At 42.5% G+C, this 22,348-nt stretch overlaps 1 protein-coding gene across 1 annotated transcript in view; it reads right to left on the reverse strand.

The window, feature by feature from the left end:
• Window positions 1-9,915: 9,915 nt before the first annotated feature.
• EPHA4 (EPH receptor A4) overlaps window positions 9,916-22,348 on the reverse strand; it is a 107,642-nt gene continuing 95,209 nt past the window's right edge. Inside the window, exons 14-18 of the mRNA XM_068954155.1 lie at window positions 20,931-21,080; window positions 18,600-18,793; window positions 15,892-16,047; window positions 14,724-15,605; window positions 9,916-11,802 (exon numbers count right to left, since the gene is read on the reverse strand). Of these exons, the coding sequence (XP_068810256.1) occupies window positions 15,491-15,605; window positions 15,892-16,047; window positions 18,600-18,793; window positions 20,931-21,080 (615 nt within the window). The 3' untranslated portion in view covers window positions 9,916-11,802; window positions 14,724-15,490. The remainder of the gene's footprint in view (window positions 11,803-14,723; window positions 15,606-15,891; window positions 16,048-18,599; window positions 18,794-20,930; window positions 21,081-22,348) is intronic.

A 22,348-nucleotide genomic window follows, 5' to 3' on the forward strand; every position in this document is an offset into this window, starting at 1 on the left:
GATAATTAGTTAATATAGATAACATGTTGTATGTTTTTAATTCATCAAAACAGATGGCACTTTGTTAATTTGTGACTTCACCTTGTATTGTGACAGCTGTAAAAATGAGCAAATTCTTTTCTTTCAGAGACTTTGCAACATGCTCTTTTCTGTATTTTTGCGTGTTGTAACCGTTACAACTTGGTTTCTTGTCCTTTTCACCATCCTTCTTTGCGGCTTCCCTTGGTTTCTTGGCCTGGCAGTGGCTCTCCCCCAGCCATCTCACTCACATTTCAGATACACTTGCAGAGCCAGCAATCCCGCACGCAGAATGGGGTGAAGCAAAGACAACTCCAAATGCCACAAATTTATACCTGCTTACAGTACTTGCTCTGAACTAAAGCGCTATAAGACAAACTGCTCTGTGCTGCTTTATGCCAAGAAAACCCAAGCTGACTCCTTAAGCCATCTTTAAGGCTGCTTTGCACTGCTAGAAATCTGGGCCTTGACTGTGAACTGTTTTTTTGTGTTTTTTTTTTTATTACTTTTCTAATGATGATGTCTTGCTGAGAAAGTTTGATTAATTCAGGCAACAGAAAAAATCCCATGCAACTCAGTCACCCAGTCACACACTGAATTTCAAATAGTGATGAATCAAAGAGGACAGTTCATGAGCTGAATGCTTGGCTGCACTCCGCAGGAAATCCATTAAAACAATCCGGTTTGTTTATATATCACTTTGTAAACCAAAAAGAGCACCTCCACATATATCGAATCTCATTTACAAATGAGCACACAGCTGAGACTCGACTGCTTCAGCTGGGTTTCACTTGAACTGAAGCACCAGACACAACCACCTAGGCCGAAGGCAAAAGAAAGAGCTGGAAAAGGAAACAAAAGGAGCAGCTGGAGCTCTAATCCCACCAGTCCACTACTGCACTAGGTAAATCCTCAAATGCAGTTCATCTTATCTGCGGGGATGAATACTAATTCATGCAGTTATATATGGAAGAGGCATATCTGTTTCCTTGCACAGACTCAGACTTTGCAATGGACACATTTTTTCCACAGATAGGATCTCCAGTTGCTCAGTTTAAGATTCCATATGCTGTTCCTGCTAATAATGAGATATTAAAGATTATGAGATGAACTAACATGGCATTCTGATTTAAAAAGGTAAGCTTATAAGTCCACGGAAATCCCTTTTTAATCCAAGCACAAAGGGCTTAGTGTTGGTATAAATTTGTTTGACAGTAAATAAAAATTAGAACTAATAGGGAAAAGGGTGGATGAATAAAAGATCCAGCAAGGAAATAAGACTCACTGTTACAAAATCAGCTGGTGACTTGTCCTGTGCTGGGAAGCTGTGTAAGTTGTGCGAACATGTTGAATTGTCTGGGCAGTTCCTTAATAAAAACCACCTACAGTTTTTCATTTGTACATGAGGGAAAATTTATCCACAGAACATGAAGCACATATATGAGAAAGTGTATGATAGTCAACAAGCCCGAGGAAGTATTCCAGTACCCTGTAGCCCATGGTCTTTATTTCCTCTATGATTTAAGTAGAGCTTCTTGTCATTTATTCCTGAAATATGTTTGTATCTGCATTTTAAGAGCAATGGATGAGGGAGGTTTAATAATGGAATCAGAAAAAACTGAGAAGCTGGAGAATAGGAAATACGAGTAATTTGGGATGAGCATAGGAAAGAAGCAATCAAAAAACAATAAGCAAGGACTTTATTAGACAAAGCTTGACTCGAGGAAGAGAGGCCTTCTCCTCATCAACAGCGAGTGGACTGAGGGACTGAAAACCCAGGCATGGATGAAAGAGTGCAGTACTGGCGCTAATAAGAACACTGAATGGAGTAATCACCAGTTAATATATTTTTTCAAAGGAAAATGTGAAGGTTTTTTTTGAGAGAGAAAGAGAGAGAGTTTCAGGTAAAAACTTGTAAATACGTACTAGTGATTCTGTTGAGAGTCCAGACAAAGTCCTTGCCTTATTTATTGCTCTATCTAGGTTCTTTGATCAATACAATACAAATCTAAGCACAGGGCCCAGAACTGGCCTTGTGTGCTTCCAAAGCACAAAATGATTCTATAAAGTTTTTCTTCCTCCGCTGTGAATAACAAAATCTTATTTCAGTTGGCTCAGCGTTTGACAACAACGAGCATTTAGAGGACAGAAAGGAGACCATATCATTTTTCAACAAACTGCAGAACTACAACCTAAAAAAACAATACACCCCTGCTTTCAGTTAAAATACATACACACACAAACTTAGCATGATTTTGCAGGTGTTTCTGATTTAAACCACACTTGTTTGTCGCTTGCTGCTTTCTCCCACCCCCCACCGCTTGGGTAAGTAAACGACAAGCCAAAGGCTCACTTTGATACAAAACATACCTAGCGCAGACACAAGCCAAGGCACCAAACGCTGATCCTCTCTGACGGAGCTGGGAAACAGTTCCTCGGCCGAGGTCCAACGTGCCCGTCACTCTGGATGCTCAGGGCGCTTCTCCTGCTCAGCAAGGCAGCAGCTAGAAGTGTCGCACAGACTCATATAGAGACATCATTTGCATCTACTGATACTATTACAACTCCCAGTCCTGCCACCAAGCCTGAGGAGGAAAAAAAAGTTCCTGTACCTCAGGGGCCTGGCTCCTCATAGGTCCCTCCCCAATTTGGCATGACTGCTGGCTAACTGAGAAGCCAAGAGCGCAGGAGGACTCTAATTGTGGTTTGCACTTAAAAGAGATGCCCAGCAGCTGGGCTGTACCTCAGATCATTTCCGTAGCTGGCAAAAGCTAGATGCACATTGACCATAGGTGGCTTTATACACCTTGCAAAGGTGCTTCTGAAGGCAACCAGTTGCATTTACCAGCAGGTTGAAGCAGAAATAATGTGGCTGAAGTCAGGGTAGCAGAAAGGTGTAATGTCAACAGTGTATGTGTCTTTTCTCCCTGATCAGACTGCCCCTATGCACGGGTAAAAAAGTGGCCCCAGAGAAAGAATGTTACCAACCAAATCTCTAGAATCTTTATTTCTGGTGATTCCACCCAAGACCCAAAATATAATTATGTTTTAGAAAGGGGCTGATGCCTTGCAAGAAGGTCACTTGAAGATAGTGTAAGAGTAGATGACAGGAAGGTGGTGTGACTGAGAAGCTATTTAAGAATAACGGTAAAAGTTATGACGAAAAGAATAACCACAGCTGTTATCACTGAATGAGAAATCCAGCTCCACATCAACAAAGTAGTTTTCATCACAGGGGAGGAATTCCTCTGGAGAGATAACGGATGGTTCTTAAAAGTTTTATCTGCAGAACAGTCTAAGGAATTTTTTTCCAAGAATCCCATCAGAGAACGGTAGGGAACATAGCATAGACCTTGTTACATTGCAAAGTGTCGACTGTCCATGTAGTACCAACAAACATTTCTCCTGGGATTGAACTCAAACTCATAAATTGTCCTGGACAAGACAAAGCAAGTGAAAGATTCCTGATGACCGAATAGAGGAAAAGTAAACATGCAATACTTAAACAGAAAGATGTCCCCTTTGTTTCTAAATTCAAATCCTGAACTTTTTTTCTGGTAGAATTTTTTTTTTCTACATGGGTCTATCTACAGATATATGTTAGCAATAGAGCAAGCAGATGTATGTCTGTTTCCAGGACATAGGCACCAGTATTCAGCGCACAAGTAAAAGACTGGTTCTTTTCTCTTTCTGCCAGCATGAAGGGTTTTGAGAAGGAATGTGATTTCTTTTCTGCTTGTTGGTCATCAATCATCATGCCACAACTAAAGATTCACACGTGCAATCTTGCAGATATTCCCGTGTGCTCATTTCCTTTCAGGGTATCTGGGTGCCCTCTGTTACATATGCTACTGTCTGTCCCAACCAAACACAAGTCCAGCTTTGGACTACCTCAGGGGCAGATTGATGTTACTTATACTCTCTTTTAAGAACTAAGGGGTTATTTTGTTGAAAACTCTTCCTAGGTATTGCTTATTGTTATCAGAGGAAAGAGGTTAAACCAGAAAGAAGCCTGCACTTTATGGAGAAGACGATTGATCCCAGGAACAGCAATTGCTTATGGCAAAGAATTCAACAGGTACAAAAGCACTTTTGAAAATGCTCCTCCTCCATCAGTCCCAAGAGAGCTCTGGCCCTGGCCCATCACCAGACATGGCAGAAAACTGCAGAACAAAGGGGTAGGCCTTCGCCAAGAGCTGAGGCGCCTTCAGGCAGGTTGCTCTACACTGTACTGAAAGCATCCCTGTGTATTAGGTGCATTCATTCCCAGCTGGAGTTGTCTTATCGTGTTGAAAATAAACAATAATGACATTGCAATTTGCCATAGCATTCACACTGGCAGCAGCATTATTGTGGAAATGGTACCTCAGCACTTGATGGGTTCATGTCTCATTTTCAGTTGTGCAAGTAAAAATAATTGAATTTATTTTAAAACGTTCACTGGCATCACAAAGTGTATCTAAATTATCTCTTAAGGTTGGTCCTGGGATGGATAAGCCCAAACCCCAAACGAGGGAGTGGCTTATGGTCATGTTCTCCAGAGCATGCTCTCACCCACAGGCACCTGTGGCATGTCAGTGTAACGTCAAACGGGATTATACCAGCCACGGACAAGACAGCAACGGGCACGACAAGGGTGAGAGCAGAAGTGGGGGGCTCAGCGCTGTGCCAGGACAATTGCTGCTGGCTTGGGCTCTGCCACCTACCTCACCCAGCGCAGCTGGAAGCTGCAGCAGAAGCACACAAGGAGTGAAACAGTGTCATGGATGAACCTTCAGAACTTCAAACAGCACTAAGTGCACTGCTGGTACTTCTGAAAAATAGTAGTTAGCTTATTAGGTTGCTTTCGCCTCTGTGAATTATCTGTAGCTCAACAAAAGACTCTGAATCCTGGCTCAGCCATTCGCTTTGCTTCTCCAGGCATAACTGAACCGTCTGCTGCATGTTTAGGTTGTTGGATAATTAGGAGCACTTCACGTCCGCGTACACCTGCCCAAGCCTGAAACTCGTTTAATGGCATGAGGGGGTTGTTTAGTTTTTTTTTCTTTCCTCCATCTGTGAATACCAGAGATCAAAAGTTGGCAAAGGAAACATAGATGTCCTGTCTCTTCAACAGCCATAGCTGAGCACTCTAAGACAGTCTGCAAAAATGACACAAAGGTCTCTGAGGACTGAATGTTGCAATCCTAGCCATTTGGCCAAAGAAAACCCATCTGCAGTCATAATCGGAACCTGAAAACAAAGCTGACAAAGACCAAAGTTGGGTATTAATAAATATATACTTCAAATATTTGCATGAATGATGACCACATAAAACAAAAAAAAAAAAGAGACCAGCCTGAGTGTGCTATCGCTGCTTGAGTGATTTCCGAAAACCACTTGAAAATCTATTTTTATCTCAGAAAAAAATATAAATAAAAATTACCTGAATGTTTCATGTTATATAGATAAGGATTAGGTCTTCAAGCTGAGGCAAATCAGGGCAGTTCCAGTGATATCAATTCATAGCACCTGAGGGACTAGATCAATTCATTTATCCTTATTATTTTCTTATATTATCAATGTCATCTTTCCTAGGCCTTTGATATTATGCTGCTTTAATCAACCCAGCAGCAGAAAGAACAACATTGTCATTCAATGTTAATCTCACATTTTTTTCTGGAAGCATTTTTCCCCCAGAAACCTTGCCTGATTTTTCATAAAGATAAAAGTAACTGCTCCTTAATACTTGCCATATAATGCAACTCTGCAGTCCTGTGCAGGCTGGAAAGGTCTGTGTGAGCTTTCAGACAGGCATTAATCAGGCAAGCAGATGAGGCAAGCATTACCCTACTTCCCTGGAGATCCTTGTATTGAATTTTTAAGCGTTGAGTTTCCATTTGATCCCATTGGCCCATGGCAATAAGATGGCATCAAGCTCCAAAACACTTCTGAAAAGCCTATTTGAGGCCAGAGATTTTATGGGAAGTTTGGGTTTAAACTAACTGAAAACTCTAGTTCAGGTGGTCCCTAACCTCCCAGCTGTTTGCATTTTCAAAGCATCTGTGGCTTGTCCAGCTGCCATTGCTACACAGCCTAAACACTGATTCCAGCCCAGAACTAGTGACCTTCTTGCAGCCTTCAGCTGAGCAGAAGCTCAGTACCTCCTTGGCCAGAGAATTCTGAGCCAAAGAGAGTCCCACTAACATCTCGACTATGAGAGAAGGATTGAATCTAAAGGAAGCAGAAGGTCAGATCTAGAAAACCAGCTGCAAGAGAGGGTCTGCCCTGGGCAGGTCTCTTGTGTAGGCTGACTCCAGTGGAGGGTTTGCAGCTGGGCTCAGGCAGGGGAGGCCCCAGGCCAGCCCAGCCAATTAGGCAGGTGGGCCACAGAGCCCATCTTGGCTCCCCAGCCTCAGCCAGCTGATGTGGCTTCGTACTGGGCAGGTGCCTCTGGAAAACACCTCCTGCAGGTGATGATGGTGGAGACATTTCAAGAGCCTAGTCAGCAAGAAGGCACTTAATGCAAAGCCGAAAATTCAGCTAGGAAGTGGGAGCCCATTACCTGAGCTGCTGCATCTTTTGGCCATACAGATCCCAGACATCATTAAAAAGTTGGCGGTAGGCACCCACCTGCACCTTTAATGCCTAACAGCCCTAGATTGCCTGGCCCTGAGATTCTGGTTATTGACCCCAGGGGAGGCAAGTCATCTTGGCAGAAATGGAAGGACGATAGGGTGCCAAATGGTGGGTTTGTTCAGCTGACCAGCTTTTTTTTTTTTTTTTTTTTTAAACACAAAACAGTCTTCAAAAAACGAACACCAAAATACCTCAGCCCATTTAAACCATTATACAAGGTTTTATAGAATAGAATCATGAATAAATCCAAAAGCTCTACAAAGACTAGGATTTCATTACCTCCTGTTGGTCTGGTTACAGGCTAGTAATCCACAGCAGATTACTGGAATATAATTGGCCTACATACTATTTACTATATAAAAGTTAAGTTACTACAGAGTATTCCTGTGGCTACTTTCTCCATCCATGCATGGAGAATACATTTTACTAAGTTGATTGGAATGGAATACGTTAGGTTTTAATTTTATTTTTTAAAGAAAACTTCTGCATATTCATACAAGTTTCTAGGAGGCTCCTGTAAACAAAGAATTATGTTCAGGGCCACAGCCAGAAATAAGATATGTCAGAGGTCTGTAACCCATTCAATAGAGAATCAGTCAATGGCCCAAGGGTACTTCCTTAAAAGGGAAAGGATAAAATAACTGAGGTCAAGGCCTAAAACACAGCTCTAGTTTTAATCATGCTGTTGATTTAGAGCGTAACGTTCCTTTTTTTTTTTTTTGGCCATTGTCAAAACCCATTTTGTTTTCCTTGGCGTGACTAGAATGGCCCCAGTATCTCTAGACAGACCGTGCCTGGTCCTCTCACTGCTCCATGCTTAGTCCCTGTGTAACTATATACATTGTCACTGACATGCAAATATATACGCCTTATATGTAACTAGAATCTCTTGCCTCCTACCACTGTAAAAATATGTGGAAAGAGTGAGGAGCAGAGAGAGCACAAATGTGCTACAATGGTCAGTCTTTTCCACAACAAAATCTTTCATTAAACTCCATATATTTGAAAAAAAATGAAACCATTCCAGTGAAAGTTTTTTTGCTAGTTTTAGATTTGTGAACTAAAAGGGAAAGGAGAGGAGAGAGGAGAGGAGAGATGCGAATCAGGAGGAGGACAGGGAATTCCTGAGTGTTCAATCCTCACTGAAGATTTTCAAACAATTCTGCTTCTTAAAAAAGTGCACAGCTTTTGCTTTCAAGGGGTTTGCTTTCATGTCACAATAAAACTAAATAATTTGTAAAACTTTTTTGTGTGTGTGAAATGGAGTTTATTTTTCCAGTCAAGACACATTCCCTCTTAATACACAGAATGGTGGAATACAGGAAGCAGAGAAAAACCTACTTTCTTAGTTTTCTTTCTCAAGGGCAAAGGAGCACAACAAGCCAGCTCTTAAAACGCTAGTCCGGGGTGCCATCCAGCATGACTGTCGTGGGACTAATGCTGTATGATGCACTTCCATTAGCTTCACTGGAATTTTACCCAAGAAGAATTTAGTGCAAAATATTTTCCAAATACACAAGTGAAAAGGCTTAAGAAAATTTCTAGAAGAGCCCCCTTGGCTGCTGTGGTAGCCCCAAATTGTGTACCACGTGTAATCCGGATGGTCACAATCCCACAGTCCCAGAAAGTCTGCACGTCCTAAACTAAGCGGCAGCACTGTTAAGATGTGATGGTTTAAGCACACACCTGGCATGCAGACTGTGCAGCATAACCCCATACACGTGTTACTGTTACTATAGATGAAAGTCTTTATTTTTACATAATTTATAGCTTTCCAAAGAGTTAAATGCAAGACTGCTTCAACAGCTTTTTTTTTTTTAAAGTGAGAGTATGAGACGAAAGCACTCAAAAGTAGTTTCTGAAGATTATTAAAATATTCCTAACATACCTGACTGCACGTGCAGTAGGTCTACAGCAATATGCTTTACACGATACTCACCTTCCAAGTCTCTGGCTTGGAGCCTTTGTCACAGAAACGGTCCCTCTCCATCTCCTGCTCGTCCGGACACTCGCGCCTCCGTTCTTCCTCAACTTCTCCCTCTCGCTTCCTCCTGCCTCCTCCCTCGCCGGCCCCAAGTGTCCGACCTGAGGCCAGCAGACCCACAAGCACGGCACACAAGCAGAGCGTGCCATAACCGAGCAGCACCAAAGCAGCGAGGTCCCTGTTCCCACATTGACAGCAAAATCCTGGCCCAAAGTAAACTGCAAAAACTCTCAGGAGATTCCCACCAGGGACCAGAAGTTCCCAGGGAAAGGTAGAGACAGTGGCCGGGGAGGGAGAATACTCTCAGAGCGTTCCAGGGGTTCAAGGGAAACTGGTAGCATGATCCTGCAGTTTTTTCTCAGGCCAAAGTCCCCACTGATACTACAAAGTCCCCCAGGAAAAATCATGGAGACCGCTAACAAGGTCGGCCTGACTGCGGCCTCTTTCCCATACTACAAATACTCAGCGCTCTGCAGAATCTGTGCAACGGGAGAAAGCAACATGCTTCAAAACACACGCGGGAGCTGCTCAGTTGAACTGTGGGAGGGCATTCCCGTGAAATCTACTGAAGAGAATTAATCCCTCTGGGGCAAAGACCCCGATTATTACTCGGAGTTCTGTACGCGTATCTGTTGTGGATAAACGTTAAATAATAAAAAGATGCAATAATGTAGTAATAGCCCATTTCAGGTTTGTACAGCAACTACTTTATTATTTTCAAATGCAAATATTTGCATTGTTTGCTATTTTACAATTTTACAAACTAGGTATAAAAGACCATAAATAAATGACATAAGTTATGTGTACCTAAAATTCATGGAGGGGAAAAAAATTACAAATTAAAACAAAATAGAAAATCTATAGATCTAACCCAGAGATCGTTCAAATGCACGAACCAAGAAATGCTGTTAGATTTTTTCAGTATGAACTAAATTATAATACGCCTCATACATTCTAATTTTAACCACAGTCCTTGCATATTCCAACATACTTGCAGTGATACAAAAAAATAAATGCACTCTCTTTTTATTTGTCTGATTAGTACTTCAGATTTTTCTTTTCTGGTTATGAAAATGTCACGTAAAAGAAAAATACTGCTTTTTAAGTCCTGTTTACTGGTTACTTACCAGCCTTTTGTATTTTATACATATATATTTTTAATACACAGATCCATCACAAAGTTAGTACAGCAAGAAACCTGGACAAACATCAGCCAGTGGTGTGGTGAGCAGGACAGTTTCGTAACAAACAGAGGCTTTTCATGCGAGAGAGTCCCGTTGACGGCACGTTCTGTAACCGGGAAGGGCAGGGAAGCGCGCGCCGCAGGACGCTGCCGCATGCCCGTGCCAGCTCCGCTCCGGCCGGCGGGCTGCCGGCTGCGCGTGCCGGGCTGCCGCGCTCTCTCCGCACCTCCTGGCACCAGCCTGCCCTGCCGGGCCTCCGCCGGCAGCACGGCTGTGTTAGCCCCCCTCAGCTATCCTGACCTGTAATTCCTCGTTTAATGAACTAAAAGGGGACAGGGAGGAGGGAAAAGAGGAGGAAATCGAAGCAACTTTGCAACACCACTTTATGGCTCTGGTCAACGCTGCGCGCTTTTCTCATGCGGCACATCTAGCTTTCTCCGAGGTACATCTGGGGGACGGCTTGTCCCGTGGCAGGTTGCAGGGCCACCCTGGGTACCGGGGAGCCGTCGGCCCTCGCAGCCAGACAGCCTGCGGAGTCCATCGCTTACCCACACGGCCCATTCCCTGGGCTCTAGCATACAGCTCCGCTCAGAAACCAGCTTATATTAAATTAACAGTGAATTCTCCAAACACAGTAAGCTTCTCTAGATAGTACCAGTAATTTGTTAGGATTGGTCCTGGGACCACGGAAGAGTGCCTTCTGCATCACTTCATGTGGCTTTTCATTACATGGATGAGGAACAAGACATGCTTTGCAACCCGTCTTCTAACTGCTTTAACCTTAGAAGTTTTGTTGTATTTTTGTTCCATAACTGCGCTGGGAGCAAATGACCTGTTTTCATTATTAAGTTACAAGATACAAAGTTTTCACAGCTTGCACACAGAGCAATGTGCTTCTGTGAATGGAAGAATTGCATATATTTGTTTGCATTCAACAAGTCTCTAAAACTCTATTTTTGTAGATAAAAAGGCTACTCAAGAATTTAGTTCAGGGTTACCACGGGATGGATATGCAAGTGTTGCCTCCATCACCTTGTCATTGGAAACTGGTTGGTTTTGCTCATGAACACGTTAGCGAGAATAAATGATACTTATGAAAATCTTTATCACCCTTACGGATCCTGTAATCCACCACTCCAAAACTAATGTGAAAGTGCCCCTGCTTTAGGCTGCAGAACTACTCACTAAGGTTAGTGTGGCAGCTAAAAAACACACTTATAGATACAGAAATTTAAACCTTTTTTGAATGTGCGTGTTCTTGCCACCGTTGCAGAAACGAGCTATAGCCTGCTCTCATACGACAGAGGGACTCCCGCACTTCCAGAGGTGCTTCCAGCACATTCACAGGCAGTTCTACACACAAGGTGATTTGCACACACACACACAAACACACATACGCACCTTTTGTAGGAGATAATAATCCATTATCCATTCAAGGAAAAAAATATATTTATATTACTGCAATGGCACGTTTTGTGTAAAATGTCACTTCAGCAATGTATATAGGCAGCTCACAGGAACTAGTTTCTTCGTGGTGGCACCTGGCCTGGTGTCCATGGTAATACGTGTAGTGCTCTGTCACCTGCATTCATCCGAGATGCAGCAGTGACAGCCGGGGGATGAGGAGAGAAAATAACAATATATATAAATAAAACCAAAGGTAGAAAGAGAAAGCAGAAGGGGAGGAAAAAAAAAATCAAGAAGTCTGCAGGGCTTTGACCCAGTACATTCCTCAAGTGACAACTGGATGCTGAGTCTTATTGAGTTAGTTATGTTCCAATGAATTAAAAAATGGAGGGTTGGAGAGGAAAAGGAAGAAAGTAAAAGTCACACACTCTTCAGGAACCGATGACTGTTCAGTGTGTTTTTCCTAGAATCAGTGCTAGGGAAGATGCAGCTGTGGATCCAGAAGGCTTCATGTCTAGTTTTACGTTCCTCCATGGTCCATTATGATCAATAGGATGGGCTGTGAGGCCATGAAAGCAAAATCTAATTTCCCTGCGCAAAAGAAAACACAAATATATTAAAACCACATGCAAAACAGCAGACATACACCTAGCCTAATGCCTCTTCTTAGATTTCCCAACAAAAGTACTGCTATATCTTAGTTCTGGGCTTGTCAGCCCCTCCTCTGCTGGTACCGTTGCTAATTCACATCAAAGAAAAAGTCCTGAACTCATTTCTGCCCTTGAGAAGAGGTGAGATGGGAGCAGGTTCACAGAATCAAACACCTCTCCCAGAGTGGGTGGAAGGATTTCCTAAAGGACAGAGGAGAAAGCTGGGGAGAGATGCAAGTCTCACAGATACCAGAAGATATCAGGCCACAGCTGTCACAGACTTCTCACTGGCAATTCACTTTGTCACTGACTAGCCACCGACTATAGCCACGAGCTTTTCAGTTATAGCCCGTACGACAATGTCTCTCCAATGCTGAAGAACAAAGAGAGAGAAAGCTCACGCTTTTATCAGCCGGGCTAACGGAAGTGAACCTCTTTTGTAAGGCTTCTTCCACGGAAAGTCCCATTTCCCGGCAGCATGGCATTTCCCAAGGTAAAGGCCCAGGGGGCAACGCCATTCACGAAAGGAGGGCCGAAGGCAGGCGCAGCATGCTGCAGCGCCTTGCCGCTGCTCTCCCTCCTTCGCTCGTCCGTCTCAGGCCAGCAGGACAAAGCTAACCGGCGCTTTGCCAGGCAAGAACCCTTCACCTTCCTCGTCCCCTTCTTTCCCTCACACCATTTCCCCTTTAAGTCTTGTTTCCATGAGATAACGTAAATGGAGGTATAACATACACGGGCCCCCTACTATTTTTAATCTACTTTCCTCCAGCTAAAATCACATTCAAGTGCGTGCCCTCTCACTAGTCACATGTTGTCACGAGGAGCTTATAACCACGAGTGGCAGCTCTGAAAATCTGGCACCTGAACTGCTTTCAGAGCTCTCATTTTATATGGACAAAATTTTACATTCATTTTGGATGGAAAATATTGAAGTCTTTTGAACAACTGTTTACTAGATGCCAACAAAACAATTCTTCCAATTGTACAGGAAATTGGGTGCATTTTGTTTTACGGGAAAAGATGATCTTAACTTTATGTAACAGATTTACAGCAATGGGAATCTTAAAATATCTCTGCACTTGAGAAGCGAAAGAGTTTTTGCTGCTGAAAGTACAACTGTCAGGTCTTTAAAATGAGCAACTAGTTCTTCTGTTGCCTGGAAAAATGATGTTAAAACATGCTGGTTTAAGCAGTTTTTTAAAATAAATCTTAAATTCCTCCAAATGGAAAAGCTTTTATGGGTAATACTGCAGAACATGTTTTACTAAGCTGTCATGACTCGACAAGGTCCAAATTTAGCACCCCATACCCTGAAGAAGTTGCTTTCTGAATAAGCTGGAGTGAGGGAGAGTCACTGGTTGAAATAAGCAAGTCACTGTTAAAAGTGACAAAAAATGATGTGAGCAACTTTGTGGATACAGTTACTTGTCCAACTTGGTGGCTGTTTTGGATTTAGAACAAATGTAGTGATTAAAAAAAAAACCTCTGACATAGAAAGCTCCTAAATCATTTCTGAAATTGCTGTCAGGTGCAGAGCAGGACCAAAATATTACAGACCCAAGAAGCAATCTTAGTGCCATCAAAATATAAATTGCACCTTCTTGACATTTTGCCAGGCCCAGCTGAAATGCAATGTCTGTTTTAGAGCAGGTGTCATGAAAGTCCTCTTCTGTCCTCTCACAGCATAAATGGGCCTGATCCTGTCTCTTATTGAAGCTCTTCACATAAATTTGGTCCTCAAAACAAGCTTAGGAGGAGTCTAATTTGCACGCTCCTGTAGTCCCCTTTTTACTGACAAAAAGTGTTATAGAAACCGTAATATAAATTAAATTCAAGTTAAACATGTTCTGATCCTCACTGAACAAAGCTTTATCCTGTGTGATCTAATAAGGCCAACCGCACTCCTACTGCAGTAACAGCCACCTGGCAGCCGAGAGGATGCTTTCACTCAACTTGCCTTCTAGTTCTCAGAGGAGATGGAGGGCAGTTTTTCAAGCAGGTTGTGCTCCACCTTGGCTGCACACACAGAGGTGTGCTTAGACCTTAGCCAGGCTGCCTATAGCCTCTGAGGAAAGCATCTGAAGCTAGAGTTGGGGGAAAAACAACAACCCTCCATGCAAACTGGCATTTGCCTTGCGCTTAGATCCACATGCCTTGATAATCCAGTCTACGGGGTTTGCCCCAAAAGCTAATTTGGTTCCTGCAGCTGATGAGACTGGACCACCTTGTCCGAAGAGCAACAATGCTGCATACCATACAACTGTCACCATGCCCTACACCCAAATTGTGCAAAACAAGGCAGGCTGCCTACACAACCCCATTTCCTTCTGCTCCCAGCCAGATAAAACTGCTGACACAGCAACTGGGACTCATCTTCCTAAAACACAAACATTGGTTCCGCTACTTTTCACGAGAGGGCAGGAAACCTCCCTGGTTCCCCTTCTTGCTGTATTCATGAGTATCTGTACTTTAGAAGGCTACTCTTCCTTTCTGTGGGATCCAATTCTTCCACTCAAAAAATAAAGGCTTCCCTAGTGCTCAGTGAGAAGTGAGGTCAGGCTCTTCCCACTGAAGCGAGCCTCAACACACACACTGGCACCTCATCTGCACATGCCAAAATGCAACAGTTTGTGAGCAAGACAGGGTTTTGAAACTGCGCGATTTTCACTGTCATCAAACTGAGCAAACAATGGGAAACACTAAGCAATTAGTCTGGGAAACCAGCACAGGATTATCAAAACTAGTTGGGAACACCCCCCTGTAATACATACTGTGGAACTTTTTTCCATATAGTAATGAAATCTGAGCACAACTTAAGAAACAACGCACCACGAATACATCAGAGGCTGTACTTCCACTGACCTTCTCTGCGTGGCAAAGGGAATTGCTTCTTGGAAGAGAAAAGAAGTCTGAAAGCTCCACAGCCACGACTGTCACACTTGACTACTGGCAAGATGTTCACAAAACGTCTTTAAGCGGTAGGATTCAGTACGGCACAACAACAGCCGATGATCTCCCCAGAAGTCCAGTTTTGCCCAGTAATCCACGAGGAGGGTCATTTCATGTCTCAAGCCCGTAAACGGGTAATCGACAGGCACTGATTAGCCAAATGATATTCTCACTGAGGTTTCTGCAAGGTATTAGTGATGCATCAAGTCTGCAAAAAATATCCTCGGGCAGATTCTTCATTCCAGTGAAAGATGCACAACTGTGGTTTCACCCACAAATAAAACACTACGGTTGTAATCCTACAGGTCATAGGGGGAGGGAAAGTAAATTTGTTTCTGTTTTTTTTAAGCACAGTATCTGGCAGCAAACATAGCATCAAAACTTGAATGTGACTTTATATTTATATAGATACATGTATTTTACATATCGTTGATCAACAGAGAAGTATGTTCCAAGAAACAATTTGTTCCAGGTCTGGTTTAAAATGACGGCTTGTCATTTCTGGAGGCCCCCCTCCCAACACACACGCTCACTTTCCGCAATCTGTACATCAAGCAATGCTGCAGATCTTTATTTCAACGGGCGAGGAGGAGACGAAGTAAAAAAAGTGCAGTTCTTCAATTAAAGTGCATGGATGAGGTAAACTAATTTCAAGAGTTTTGAGTTTATTCAGTACTGGCTCAGACGGGAACCATTCTGCCGTGCATCTGTTGCATTTGGGTGCGCATTGCTTGGACGCTGCTCAGGATCTTGTTCTGATGCGCGCTGGCGGTGATCCCGATCCTTGCCAGGTCACTGTGTAAAACAAGAGAAGAGGCAGGGGGCTGAGAGCCATGGATCAAATGTTGATGGCAGAGAAAGCTATTCAGAGTCAACCACAAGTAACACAGCAAAAGCAAGGCAGATGTACAGAAATGTTTAATTAAATAAGTGAAGGCATTGTGGAGGCATTTAAAGTTCTGCTCCGTCCAAATGAAAGGCATTCCATTCCTTTAATGAGTGCAGTGATATGCAGCACAAAGCAAAGAGGCCGATTAAATCCAGATTTACCAGTTTTTGTGTTATATCTCTGAGTACTTACTCCTGGTTCATATGCACCACAGCCTCTAGGGTGGTATAGCCAGCAGCTGTGAAGTTATCCTTGTATCGCTCCATTTTAATGGCTTGGAGCCAATCACCGACAGAAACAACCGCCGAGAACTCAGGGGAGCTGGGATCCAGCAGGGCTGTGCTGGGCCTGAATGCCAAACAGTGAAAGGACAAAGAAATCGCGTCAGCTGAATCATGAATCACAAACCCAAGTTTGGTCCCTGCAACAACTGTTCTCAAAGACTAGGGAAAGTAAGAGCAGCGAGTTGGGTGTCTCTCTAGTGAAACTTGTGGCTCTCTGTGCAGCAAAACAGAGCAGTGGCAAGAAACTTAACAACATGTAAGATAATAGGCCAACCCATGCCACGAATGAATGTGACCCGCAGTGTCTATTGCTGCTTTCAGCTACAATTTCAATGACTATGCTGTTTACAATTTCGGCCTTGGACGCAACCAAGTTTGCAGAAAAAGCTTTTACTTCAATAAGCTCTAAAACACAAAAAAGATGGCAATGCTGTAACATGTTCAGCCTACTGTGTCTCAGTCTCACACACAGCAATCCAAGACCTTGCCAATCCCGCATATGTCAGACCTCAGCTCAGCAACTATAGAAACACTGCCCAAGTATGAGCAAAGGAGCTCGCAACCTGCCAGACTGGTTTGGAGCCCAAAGCTCAGGGCGGGTGCAGATAAGTCCTGTTTCTAGTCAGGTTCGCAAGCAAGCTCAGTGCATTCAGACAAGCTCAGGACAGCAGGGAGTTAATCTCCTCTTCAATCAGTCCACCCCTGACCAGCACGTGTGCCAGGCCTGGCGGGAATACTGGGAGCTTTGATCTTTGTTTGGGCTGTGGAATGTGCTTCTCATTTTCCCTTGCACAGATTTAACAAAAATTCATTTCACCTATTAATCACTCATTTATTATTCTATGTATTTTGTAAATCACGTTGTTTCACTAAGCCTTTATAAATTACTATTATATATCTAACCAAAACAATTATCATCTAGCAATTTATTTGAAAACGCACATCAAAGATTAGGCATGCAATAGCATTGTTATGTATTGCCTAAGGCACTGGGTTCATGCCGGTAACACTTGGTACAACTCTTTTACTGAACTAGCTAACACAAGACCAATGACTGCAACCTAATTACATACAATTACGCTCCACATATAAAGTCATATGTTATTATTAATGTTATATGCATACTTGAAATTCATACTCCAAAGAGAAGAAATATAAAAACGTATACATAGCCATGCGATGAAGTGACCTTGAACAGGCTAGCCACTTATGTGAAAAAATATTTTTTTATAAAATCACAAATATATATACATAACCAAATTTTATGTACAAATTTTATATATATAAATACCTATATAGCGATATAGACATATTTTTCCCCCAAAGAGCCTGTGAAAATTGCAAAGAAAGCAAAATGGAACAGTTTGTTATTTATCAAAGCAGATCATACTGTGATTCTCATCCTCTAAAATATTTAACCGACAAGGGTGCCTACAGGTTTGCCAGGCTACCAGTGCAATTAGGGCAATCTGAAAGTTATGTGGTGACAGCGGCCTCATAGGGTTAATAATCCTTCTTCTGATAAGCAAGAATCACAAAGGGACCTACAAGCTTAAAAGTGAAAAACAGCTTTTTCCAGGATGTTAGCCTGTTGGAGGCTAAATCAGGACCTCTCTGGCCTCTGTTATTCCTTCACTGATTCAAGAAGCTTCATTTTGCATTTCCCAATGGATATTTCGGTACCTTCCTTTCCACTGAGAAATAATTTCCCCTTATTTTTCCCTTGTTTCTTTCCTTCTAAGCTTTTTTCCTGATTAGCTGTAAGCAAATTCACCCTACAAAGAAAAATATATGAAAATAATAGAGCACATCTGGTGTAAATTAGTAAAGCTCCTGTTACTTCAGCAGTGTTTCACTGGCATAAACCAAATGCTGGTCTGCCCCAAAACAAAGATTTTTTTTCTACAACTCTGGGAGTTTCCTTCCTACCATGTTGCTTTTGCATGCACGAGGTATATCATGCTTAGCAAAAAAAAAAAAAAAACTAAACCAAAACAAAAATATAACGCAGGACCAGTGGAGACATGAAACTGGCTTTCCACAAAATTAAAATCAAATTCACATTAAAATTAATCCACACCTTCCCAATGCCCGTAAGGCGTTGGCTGTAATGCTGTAATGCTCATTGGCAAATCCAACACAAATCTAGGGTTTATAAAACTTGATGACGTACTTTTCCTGCAGAAAACCACGTCACTCCTGTTAGTTACACCACATTAAGGAGACCTTTGCAAGCCCTTTCACTGTGGGGGCAGAGAGAAAAGACACTGCACGCTTTGCCTTCAAACAGAGCTTGGCTGCACCAGAACTTTTTCAGGACCTTCTTAAATCTGTGTTATAAACGCAGTCAACACTGGTGTAATACAACAAGTGCTCTGCTCATTCAATTTTCCTTCCAGCAGAGCGAGGCGAATCTGGAGTGCACACCGAGGCTCCGCAGTGCGTCGCCGAGACCCCTCGGCTCTCTTGCGCAGTGCAACCTAGTGCCGTGCTGTCTGGCGCTGCAGAGCCCCGGAGCAGGCTTGAATCGTGGCGCCCAAGCTTAGGTGACTTACAGCTTGCCTGTCACCTCCAATGTATTCCCTCATACATCACCATTACAAAAGCACAGCTGACCTGGAGCTCTCACTGCCTGTCCTCTTCAGGCTGTTGGGGTTGCGGATGAGTTTGTCCAGCATGTTGACAATCTGTCCAAATTTAGGCCTGTCACTGCGTTCCTTCTGCCAGCAGTCTAGCATCAGCTGATGGAGAGCAATGGGGCAGTCCATCGGCGGTGGCAGCCGATATCCTTCTTCAATGGCTTTAATAACCTATAAATGGCACAATTAGGAAGACATTAAAGAGCATCAGATGCTACTCACATCTACCAGCTGAGCATCATTTATCCCAGGGTGATCCAAAGTATGGAAACAAATCCACAGTTAAGTGAAACAATACGGAAAATTGCACTCAGACTCAAGCAGTTGGTGGTCTCAGTACCGTCATTTCCCCTTAACAATTCAAAAACTAAAACGGTTACAGCAAGCAGAGAAGCAAATCTTAGGATCTGTTTATGAGGACTTAAGCATAATTGTGAGTGTAAGAGCACTGCACACACTTCAACCTAGGGAGTGGCAATTAATAAAGAAAACATGAATATTAGGTACAGCATCCAAAGCAGACATTGGATCCAGCAGGGCAAGGCAGCAAAAAGAGAATATGGCATAAAGGGAGGGCAAAATAGCTCATGTTAGAATAAAGCAACTATCCTTGGTGGACAAAGGGTTGGAGAAGCAACAGCTCTACAGGGAATGTGTTAATATCTGCCAGTTCTGGATGCAGCATGTTGAAGCTGAAGTTTCCCCCCATCATTTTCTGAGGGCAGCATATGATCCCTGCTACCTCTCCTCCTGGGCTAGCTCACCCCTGGCAGTAGTACAGGCCTTGTATTGAACCTGCTCCCTCGCCACTGCATGCCCTCAACTAAGAAATGCAGAGATAAGAAACCATCTGTGCAGCCTTAACAAAAAAGGTCTGGAAAGATACGGTATGTCTGTACAATGCACTAGAAAGGGGATGCAAAGACACTAATACTGGCTTTGACTGTGCTCTTCAAGCTAGCTTTTCAACACGGTCTAGCACTGCACACTAGCACTGTATACCAGTCTAATCTGCCAGCTGCTCTAGGTTTGTTGCACTGAGCTCCACTGTGCTGTGCAGACATACCCTATGTAACTAGGATGAATCTGGTGTTTTTTATTTTCTTGCTAAGTCTTGATGACTTCCTGTTAGCAAAGGAAGGCAAGACTGGTTGCCAGAAGAGACATTTCACATTAGAAGGAAATTGAAATTAAATCCCTTGTTTAGATTAAATGCCATCCACATCTAGACACTCTTTGAAAGTGTTCAGCTCTGCATAAGAAAGTAGGTGACTTGTAAAATGACTTAACCACTCCCATGACCATGTATGCAGATTAACATTTTCATCTTCCTTTATGTTTGTAAATCCCCTGGGAAAAGAATTGTGGACAATCTATGTCTCATTTTCACTGGAATTTTTTTTTTTAATTTAATACAAAATCTATTAGCAAAAGCCCTTATTAGTATTATTATTAAATACTCTTCAGAAATAACAGTCATTGTGTATGCTCCCTCTTGCAATACACTGAAGTAGTCCAGATGGTACAGTTAAACAGGACATGCATAATTTAAGAATGGTCATTTAAGAAAGCTGCTTTTTAATGTCCTCGGGGGGCAGATATGCTATTGTTGTGGGGATGCTCTAACTGATAATCAGAATTAGATTTCATATGTCTTGTCTTAGATATCCTAAAAGAAATATCATCTGGAAGAATTATGAGCGTACTGGGTTTTGAGGAATTAACGACTAATAAGAGGCCCCATTAAATTCAAGTGTTTTTTTTTCTTAATGACTTTCAATAAGGTTGAGATTTAATATCAATATTCAAATTTCTCCTCTCCTTACAGTATTATGATCTGATAGTTTGATCACATGTAATTCCCTTTGCTTTAATCTTCACTGTTCTTTCTTTAACCACTCATAATAGCTTTCCTTTAAAATAGAAGAGAGAAGGAAAAAAGAAGGGAAGAAGAAAGAAGAGCAGAGAGAAGAAAAAAGAGAAGGGAGAAGAAAAGAAAGAAAGGGAAAAAGAGTGAAGGGAAGAGGGCAGAGAGAGAGGATACATGCGTAAGCTACAGATCCTAACTGGAGAATCCCCCCCTCGACCATACACAAGGCTTGAGGTATTCACGGAAGTCTTTGTTCTGGAGAGGTTCACTGGGAAAACAGGGATTCACCCATGACAACCTTCTAAAAAACCTGGCAGCAACGTGTTATAACCACATGGAAATTGACACAGAAAAACATCAGCAAGACATCTAAAGGAAAAAAATAAAGGGGGAGGAGAGAAAAGGAAGAGGAAAAGGAAGCCTCAGAAGGAGACTTACATCTTGATTGGACATATCCCAGTAAGGTCTCTCCCCGTAGGACATCACTTCCCACATGACGATGCCATAGCTCCACACATCACTAGCTGACGTAAATTTACGGTAGGCAATTGCCTCTGGTGCAGTCCACCTGATAGGGATCTTGCCACCCTGTCACAAAGAAAAGAAACCAGTGGCTAGTGAGTCACTGACCCAGTAGTGCATGTGTCCGACCCTTTTCTACATCGCAATTAAAAATACAGAATGGTTTTCTGCATGCAATTCCAGAATCGTTCTTAAAAAGGCGTTCACTGTCTCTTTTCCTTGCCATAAAACTGTCAGATTCAACCAGGAGGCAATGCTGTCCATCTGTTTTCTTCAGTCACAGGGAGGCGAACCAGTAAATTGTTAAAATGTATTTTTATCAGCCCACTTAGATATCTCTGCTTAGGGCAATGCTGAAGCATGAGAAAAGGCCAGGGTTTTTACAAAGTGTATGTTAGAGATTTAGTTGAGAAAACAAATAAGTACATGTTGTTAATTACTATTTCCTTTTGCTTGCCTGTCTGACCTGTTTGCCCTGTTTCAGAAAAGTGGGTTTATAAATATTTTGTTTTTCAAAAGGGTAAAACAGAGAGAAGATGAACTGGGAAGACTTATGAACACCGTGGTGGTTCCCATGGGCAATATCCCAAATCGTACAAAGGCTGTGAGAAGGTAAGCAAGCCTCTGGGCTCTCCCAGACCATGTGCAAGGAGTTTTATGCCGGGCCATGTCACAAGGCTGCTTTGGATAGCAGTTGGAGAGAGCTGCCTCCTCTTGTTACAATTTTTTTTTTTTTTAAACAAACAAAAACACTTGGGGCATCTGATTTGGGCCACTGGGGTTCTGCACTGTTTTAAAAGAACTCACTCCATCTTGTTTATCTGATTTTGCCTTAGCTGAGTGATCCCAGGCCAGCAATTTCTCCTTTTGTTTATGCTAATATACAAGGTGTTTTTAATTGAGCTTTTGGTTTCCTGCAGTTACATCTGGGGAATGACTTAAGCTGAACAAAGCTTTTAGGGTTTTTTCATTTGCTTTTATGCTTTTTTGATTAAGTTTATTTTGGTAGGTTTTTTTCTCAGCAGTCTTGTAGATACTTTTCTCCATAACGGAGTGCAGCATGTGTATACTGTAATAGTTCATTGTCCTCCTATATTTCTCAAGTGTTCAATATGGACCTGTTCCAAAGCCCGTTGAAATCAAAAGGGGTCCTTCTACGGGCTTCTTTGTCCTTTGAATCAGGCCCTTTGTGAATCAACTCGTAGTAGTATGTGCCTGTTTTGTGGCTTCAGGATGCTTTCACTTTAACAAGTTACAATACTAACGGGGAACAGAATGCACCATTCTCCTAAAAGAGGATCCTTTAAAAATTGCATTTGACTGCATCATCTCTG

The sequence above is a fragment of the Struthio camelus genome, chromosome 9 (genome assembly GCF_040807025.1).
Source record: "Struthio camelus isolate bStrCam1 chromosome 9, bStrCam1.hap1, whole genome shotgun sequence".
Taxonomy (NCBI): Eukaryota; Metazoa; Chordata; class Aves; order Struthioniformes; family Struthionidae; genus Struthio; species Struthio camelus.